This window comes from Sturnira hondurensis, unplaced genomic scaffold (assembly GCF_014824575.4).
Source record: "Sturnira hondurensis isolate 20B ecotype Veracruz unplaced genomic scaffold, ASM1482457v3 Scaffold0008782, whole genome shotgun sequence".
NCBI lineage: Eukaryota > Metazoa > Chordata > Mammalia > Chiroptera > Phyllostomidae > Sturnira > Sturnira hondurensis.
This window is the reverse complement of record NW_028081413.1, coordinates 7975977-7984938: the sequence shown is the minus strand read 5'-3', so window position 1 is coordinate 7984938 and position 8962 is coordinate 7975977. Positions and strand designations below refer to the sequence as shown.

General features: G+C 36.6%; 1 protein-coding gene across 1 annotated transcript; it reads left to right on the top strand.

Annotated features, from left to right (window-relative positions):
- The first annotated feature begins 6065 nt into the window (after positions 1-6065).
- LOC118993545 (olfactory receptor 4F3/4F16/4F29-like) lies at positions 6066-7004 on the top strand. Its single transcript, XM_037056005.1, has one exon. It carries the CDS (start codon positions 6066-6068, stop codon positions 7002-7004), a length of 939 nt encoding a protein of 312 aa, XP_036911900.1.
- The last annotated feature ends 1958 nt before the right edge of the window (positions 7005-8962 follow it).

Genomic DNA, 8962 nt, shown 5'->3' with positions numbered 1-8962 from the left:
GGGCACGTGGGGGAAGACAACGGGGAAAAAAGAGGGAATGGTCTTCAGGAACATGTACTTAATAATTCTTAAATATGTAGGTTAGTTTGCAATGTTAGGCACAAACTAATCTTTATCATCTTTCTCACCTTATTTTCTTCTGTTCTCCAAACAATATTTATGCTGTGGACATTCTGCGTGCTTTGTTATTAACCCAGTGAACACTAAACTTACCTGTTTTTTATATTTTACCACCTGGTTAAAATGACTTCTTTAGACATTGTATTTATGTGCTATAACACTTATTATTTCTTAAATCTATACACAATGGCCACATCTCTTATGCTTCCTTTTCTCATCATTATAGTTATTTATCCCCACAGTTCTCACATGTTAGAGGATCTATTCCACTTCCACCACATGCATCACCTACTGTCTAGTGTATATTTATAGAAATATTAGATATAGACTGACTTTGTACGATATGGTCTATGTTGAGATCTGACACTTACAAGTAAATCTATTTTGTTATTTTAATTTATTTTTTAAGTGTGGTTGCTATACAATTTTATATTGGTTATATTAGTTTAAGGTGTACCACATATGGATTAAACATTTTTATTCCTTACCATGTGATTATCCCACTAATTCTTATATACTGATTTTTTGATAATTGTCATTCTGAGTGTTGTGAATTGATATTGTGGCTTGGATTTGCATTGCTTTGATGAGTAGTGATGTTGAGCATTTTTCCATGTTCACTGGCTTTCTGTATATGTTCTTTGGTGGAATGTCTTTTCATGTCCTCTGACAATTTTCCAATTGGATTGCTTATTTTTTGTTATTGATCTGTATGAGTTCCTTACGATTTTGTGTGTAACCCCTTATCAGAAATATCTTTTCAAAAATTAATTTCCCAGTCTGTAGGTTGCCATTTTGTTTTGTTGGTTTCCTCCACTGTGAAAAATCTTTTTAGTTGTGCTGCCCCTTTTGTTTATTTTTACTTTTGTTTATCTTGCTCAAGGGGATGTGTCCAAAAAGATAGTACTCAGACTGATGTCTGGTAGTTTACTTTCTATGCTTTCTTCTAGGACTTTTATGGTTTAAAGCCTTATAAGTAAATTGACTTTAAATTAACAAAGTGAATAAATAAGAAGTTAAGACTGGGAATAGAGCATATCTAAAACTTTGGTCTTGAGTAACCATCAGACGTTATAATGTGCCTAAAATACCTCTGTTTTGCCCTGGCTGGTGTAGCTCAGTGGATTGAGCACGGGCCTGTGAAGCAAAGGGTCTCGGGTTCGGTTCCCAGTCAGGGCACATGCCTGGGTTGCAGGCCAGGACCCCAGTAGGGGACACATGAGAGGCAACCACACATTGATGTTTCTCTTCCACTCTTTCTCCTTCCCTTCCCTTCCCCTGTCTCTAAAAATAAATAAATAAAATATTTTTTAAAAATACCTCTGTTTTTTCCACTTACATAATTAAAGTGGAAATAAAACTAAAAAAATTATACACCTCACAAAAAAGGAATTTGGGAGAAAAGTCTGTTATCCTGAGCAGCTGGTATTGCATGGTTTAGCTTCCTTGCCTGGGAAGATGAACACCAACGTGCACTTTGAGAAATCTCTTGAAGTACCTGCCTTGACTCTTTCTTCCTTTCTCCTCCATTTATCCTGAATCGCAAGTAAAATAGTCAGTTTTATCTGATGTGGTAAGGAATAATATGTTTTAAATATGGAGATTTGAAGTTTATGGCATTAGGTTGTTGGGGATAGCAGTAGTGGAAGGGACACAGCCTGATTAGAGCATAAAGCATCTTTCTACACCCATCAGTCAGTCTTTGACTGGTATGTCCACTAAGGAACAAAATTCTTATTGGGAAATATGCTTAAATGACTGAATACAAGTGCACACATGAAGGCGTTACCTCAAACTAGGTCTAATTTCAATACTTCATAATGCAGAATCTGAATTTAAGAAATGATTTTCTTTACTTGAAAGTCACTCATATAGAGTCTTCAATACAGAATAAATGCCATTTTTGTGCCATACTATGTGTTAGTATGTCATTTATTTATGTATTATGCCATTTGTTTCTCAGACACCCTGAAAGTGTGGTGGTATTATCTCCATGTTATTAATGAGGATCTGAAGCTCAGAGAGGTCAAGTAACTTTGTCGTGCTCATATAGCAAATAGTGGTGGAGCCAGGGTTGAAAAACAAGCTTGGCTGCTGTCAAAGTCCAAGATTTTACCCACTCTGCCATAACATATGAAAGCCAACCTGTGATTTTTGTATTTGTAGGCTTGAAAAAGATAGAAGTGAAGATTTGGAAATGATTTCTGGACTTTTGAATGTGATCATGAATCCATGTGATGACACTACCATGGAGAAGAACCACACACTTTTGGAAGTAACTGTGCTGTGTCCCATAGTAACAGAAGCTGACTGGAAAGAGAATACTTCTGGAGTGGTAGAACACACAGAAAACATGCACCAGGGAGAGTTTCACGTGCTTGTTGTCTGTTGTTCTGTGTAACTCTTTCTCCTGCTAGGTGGTATTTCTAGACACTTCAAATGATATTAGCAGTTTAGATTTACACTGAGTTGCATGTGTATATCATTGTGCAGCATAAAGGGAAGAAGTCTTTCTGTTCATTACCATGTGTGATTTTCGAAGAAACTCTATGAGGATGAGACAGCGATTAACAGTAGCAGCTTCCTTTTCTCTCCTTCCTTAAATGCAACCCAGTGTCAAAGACAGGAACAGCGCTGAATCAGTGAATTACAGGTGAGAGATTTATGTTCTTCTTAACTTACTTGGGTTCTCAGAAACAGAGGCTTCTCTATTTCATCACCTGAACTGTATTCAGATCTTCCCCTTTTCTCCTGAACTGATTTTTTATATTGTACCTATCTTTCCTAATTTTCCCTTTTCCCATCTTCTCCATATTTTAAATCTTCATTTTTATCCTTTCTGTTTTATTTTTCTGCATACCAGACTATTCTACAGACTTTAGGAAAATGAGTAGAGTGCTGATTGTAGGTTTGGAGTTGAAATGCTATCTAATCCCCAGCAAGAAATCTGTTGTGGAGCTTTAGGTGGCTTCTCACTGAGAGATGGATTCTCTGTCACTGAGAGTCATGGATTCTATAAATTTTTAAATGAGGAATTTTTCCTTATGACTGTTAAAACTGTTAGAAAAGGTGAGCAAGAGAGAACAGAACCAAGAATAATAGAGATCACTGACCTGATGGCTTGGTCTTACTACAGGCTGAGGCTATTAATATAACCTCTCAATCAAGAACAATCTACTGACTTTCTATAGGTACCTCAGTGTATAATATGGGCTACACACATATGAATAATGACAGTTAATTTTAATGGGAAACTTCATCTTATATAACTCAAGGTATTTTCCTCACATTGTCTGTATCTTTCTTCTTTTTCCTGTTCAGTTCTCTCTATTACCTAAAGAGCTAAACCAATATCTATGCCCTGAAGTAAAGGTGTAGCCTTCACTACCTGCTGTTGCTGACATGAATTACCTTCTATCCCCAACTCTCCAAAACCCTTACCAAATATTCATCTTACTATTCATTTTACTTGTATGGTATACAACAACATTAGAGTGTATTTGGTATGGGTGCAATTCTTCTATTTTCAACTCTTTTCTTGTTCTTTGACTTGCAGGAGTTAGCAAAAGAACAAATAAGTATAAAAGAAATTTTTCAATAAAAGCTACAAGAAATAATTGGGATTTTAACTAAAGTTTTAGGATAATAAAATTAATAAAAACCAAGAGAATGAGCTCTTAGCAATAACACCTTGAGTTTTTCACAATTGTAGAGACCAGTTACACAACCAGCAAAATAAGAATCTTTACACCAACTTAATAGCAGAAAAAATAATCACTTTCCCTAATACAATTAACTATTTATTGTACTTGTCAAGTGATCTTTAACTCATCACACGTGCTATATTTACTTGTTGTCAGCCTGTTATATAATTTAGTATTAATAATGGACACTTTGTGAATGTTGCTGGTTTTAGTTGTAACCAGGAAGAAAATCACTGTTCTCAGTTTTTAAACTTAATTACTTTCTCCAGTATTTGTCTTTTTGGAATAAAATCAAGAGATTTAACTTTTGGTGCCCAATTCTGACAAATGTGGGAATCTGGAAAACTCAGTTTATTTTTCTGGGTCTCATTGTTCCATCTGATTGATGCCCAAATGAAAAATGAGTTTTATATAATTCCATGAGAATTTTCTTCTCAACACAATGTGGACATGTGCTTTTTCTCACTAAGGCTTTGGATCTTTTTCAACAGCTATTGAGTTTCTTGGGTCCCTCCCCAATGTCTCCATCACCTCCTCTCCATGCACACTGTTGCCATCAGTCCTGTCCTGCCCTGATGAGCAGCACATGTGGTTGTCCCCTGTCCCCCATTCCCTACCTGGAGCTCCAGGTTTTTGATAATAGAAAGTGTACACCGTGAAATTGTGGATTATTTGCTCAGAAGGTGACAGTATAATTACCGCATGTGAGAATATAGTGGCATTTGTGCCAGTGATGGTGATCCAGAATTGGGATCAAGACATGACAGCCTCTGTGAGTTTTATGATCTGGGCTGAGTGAGAGCATCAGTCATAGGGCTCTTTGTGTGAGAAGGTCTGGAGTTGTGGCTGTGAAAACGGAGGATGTCAATATTCCTGTTCTACTGTATTTGATCAACTCCTAAAATGATTAACTTGTATTGAATGCTCTCAGGACCTACTCTCCACTATCAGGAATGATTGTGGTGGGTATTGGAAATGAAGAAACATAACACTGTTCTCTGCTCACCCTCCATGTCACATGTAAATACAACACACATTAAAGGACTAAATCTCCAGTGTTACATTTTGTGTTCTATGCGTTAAGATCAAGAAGGAAGCTTTGTGCCCTAATAAAGTATGTCTTATTAATGATCGGTATTCCCCTTATTTTTATAGTCAGAGATCAAAAGCATAAAATAAAAATTTCCTTAAACATAAAATATCTGAATGTATTTCAAAGTAAGCAGGGTAATATGAAATTTTAGAATGGGTGATCATGCAGGCCTCACTCAGTACTTGAACGGGTAGGGGGATGGCAGTGGACATAAAAGATGTCACCAAAGGTAGGCTGAGACACTGATGAATTAAAATGTAATATCTCAAGTGTTCCAAGTGCTGGTGATTAAAATGTATATGGACTGAAGAAATGTGTTTGCAGAGCAGGTTTATATTTTCAATGGCTGTTAGGCATGTGCCTTAGCTAAATTCTGCTGAAATCTTCCAAATACATAGTTATTAGACCTGGACAAAATCTTGTATCACTAGGAGGCACAGATTCCTTATGAAATTCTTGCAGAGGGTTGAGGCCAGCTTATTGCTTTGTACTTATCAAAAATTGTATGAGAATTAGAGGTACCCAGGATGGAAGTAGACATGATAAAGTGTGATGAAAATAGTGCTGGTTAATTTTTTTTATTAGAGTCCACTAATTTCTTGTTCTACTATACTTAGGGGCCCTCCAATATCACATACACCAGTACCTTTACTCATTTTCAAGCTTCAGCCTGTCCTAATTCAGTGTTGACTCGTGTTAAGAACTTTTCATTCCAGGTGATATAGCTCACCAGTTAATCATATTTTCCTCTTATCACTGCTTTCTGTGGGTTGTGAGAACAAAATGGAAAAAAGAAAAGGATTATGAGAATGTACATAAAAGCAAGATGGAATCTGTTGCAAGTGAGGAATAGTCAATATTAGAAGTGATTTAAACAGGTGATGAATATCATGTACACTCATGAATTTGAGAACTGAACATTGCAGTGAGAGTTTTGGCGATAGGTTTAAAATACGTTACAGTTCATATGTTGTAATACTATGTTTTGTGTTTTGTTTTTGTATACTTAGGGAACTGTATATCTATATACTTTTTATTTGTAATGAGAACATTGAAATTCCTTGATGTCTTGGCATCTCTGTGATCACACTTTCCTCTTCACTTTCTTAGTTCTCATAATTGCATCCACAGCCCAGCTATGTGGATCAATGGATGGAGGGAATCACTCAGTTGTGTCTGAGATTGTGTTTCTGGGACTCACCCACTCATGGGAGATCCAGCTTGTCCTCCTGGTCTTTTCCTCTGTGCTCTATGTGGCAAGCATGACTGGAAACATGCTCATTGTGTTTTCTGTGACCTTTGATGCTCACTTACACTCCCCCATGTACATTTTCTTAGCCAACCTCTCCTTCATTGACTTGGGAGCCTGCTCTGTGGTCTCACCAAAGATGATTTACGACCTTTACAGAAAGCATAAAGTTATCTCTTTTGGAGGCTGCATTGCTCAGATCTTCTTCATCCATGTCATTGGTGGGGTAGAGATGGTGCTGCTCATGGCCATGGCCTTTGACAGATATGTGGCCATATGCAAGCCTCTCCACTATCTGTCCATCATGAGCCGGAGAGTGTGCATTTTGTTTATAGTTGCTGCTTGGGCCCTTGGCATCACTCACTCACTGGTCCAACTAGCATTTATTGTGAATTTGCCCTTCTGTGGTCCTAATGTATTGGACAGCTTTTACTGTGACCTTCCTCGGCTCCTCAGACTCGCCTGTACAGATACCTACAGATTGCAGTTCATGGTCACTGCCAACAGTGGGTTTATCTGTGTTGGTTCCTTCTTAATACTTCTCATCTCCTATGTCTTCATCATGTTTACTGTTTGGAAACACTCCTCAGGTGGTTCATCCAAGGCTCTCTCCACTCTGTCAGCTCACATCACTGTGGTCCTTTTGTTCTTTGCCCCAACCATGTTTATCTATACATGGCCACACCCCAATTCACAGATGGACAAGTTTCTTGCAATCTCTGATGCTGTGCTCACTCCTTTTTTAAATCCAGTCATTTACACATTTAGGAATAAAGAGATGAAGGCAGCAATGAAGAGAGTATGCAAAACCTTAGTTATCTACATAAAGGTCTCTTAGGTGATGAGGTTAAGGCCTTTTCACTAGCCATGGTGTAGCACATGGGTTGTATCTTTGATATTTTAGATTCAGGAAGTTTGAGGCATCACATATTGACTTGCTTGCCATCAAATCTTTAATATAATTTTTAAGTAATGAATGTATTTATTCCAGAGGAAGAATGAATTATGAAAACAGTATGTCTATCTGTGTAAATCCCACTAAATTTTTTTCAAATGTTATATAGTTTTCAATGAACAGATCTTACATGTAATTTTTGAGATTTATTCTTAAGTATTTTAAATCTTTGATACCGTTTTACATAGTGTAATTTGTTTAGTTTATATTTATGTCTCATATACATAAATAAAATTGAATGTTTTGTTTTTTGACATTATATCACAAAGCCTTGTAAAACCTCTTACTTCTACTCGTGTTTTTATAGTTTAAGTAAGATTTTCCTCATAAGTGATCATGTTGTCACTGAATAATGACATTTTAACTCTTTTATTTTAATGTGGATTACTTTGTTCATTTTTGTTGCTGTATTGCAATTGCTAGATAAAATGTTATGATGCTGAATAGAAGTGGTTAGAGTGAACATCCTTGACTTATTGTTACCAGAAAAGCATTCAATGTTTTATTATTAAGTATATAGGTTTTTCATAGGTGCCCTTTATCAAGGTGAAATAGTTTCTGTCTATTCAGTTTGTTGAATTTTTTAAAAATTTATTTTACTGATTATGCTATTACAGCTTTCCCAGTTTTTCCCCTTTGCCCCACTTCACCCAGTACCCCATTCCCTCAAACAATTCTCTTAATTCATGCCCATGGATCATATATGTAAGTTCTTTGGCTACTTTAATTCCTATGCTGCTCTTATCCCCTATCTATTTTGAGCCTATCAATTTGTACTTCTTAATTCCTGCACCTTTGCCCCCATTTTCCCCTTTTGTCCTACCAACTGATAATCCTGCAAATCTCCATATCTATGATTCTATTCCTCTCTGCTTGTTTATGTAGTTTGTTATTTGGATTCCATTATTGAAGGTTGTGAATTTTTTGCCTTTTTAATGTTCATCATCTTGACCTCTTCTTTTTCTTTTATAATTCCCTTTAGCATTTCATATAATAATAGCTTGGTGATGATGAACTCCTTTAGCTTTACTGTCTGGGAAGCACTTTATCTGTCTTTCAATTCTAAATGATAGCTTTGTTGGACAGAGTAATGTAGGTTGTAGAGCCTTGCTTTTCATCACTTTGAATACTTCTTGCCAGTTTCTAGCCTGCAAAGTTTCTATTGGGAAATCAGCTGACAGCCTAATGGGAACTTCTTTGTAGGAAACTATCTACTTTCCTCTTGCTGTGCTTAAGATTCTCTCTTCATGTTTAACCTTTGGCATTTTAATCATGATGTGTCTTGGTGTGGTCCTGTTTGGGTCCATTTTGTTCAGGACTCTTTGAGCTTCCTGGACTTGTATGTATATTTCTTTCACCAAATTAGGGAATTTTTCATTCATTATTTTTTCAATGAAGTGTTCAATTTCTTGTGCTTCCTCTTCTCCTTTCAGCACCCTTATGATTTGGCTGTTGGTACATTTAAAGATGTCCTAGGGGCTCCTTAGCCTATCATCAACTTTGAATTACTTTACTTCTTGCTTTTCTGATTGCATGTTTTTTTCTTCCTTGTGTTCCAAATCATTGATTTGAATGTCAGCTTTATCCCTTCCACTGTCAGTTCCCTGTAGACTTTTCTTTATTTCACTTCATATAACCTTCTTTTCTGCCTGGGTCCTTTTATGCTGTTGCAGTACCCAATGAGTTCCTGGAGCATCCTGATAACCAGTGTTTGAATTGTGCAACTGGTAGGTTGCTTATGTCCATTTTGTTGAGTTCTCTTTGGGGGAGGTTGTTCTGTTCTTTCATTTGGACTGTATTTCTTTGCGTCCTCATTTTGGCAGCCTGACTGTTTTTGTTTC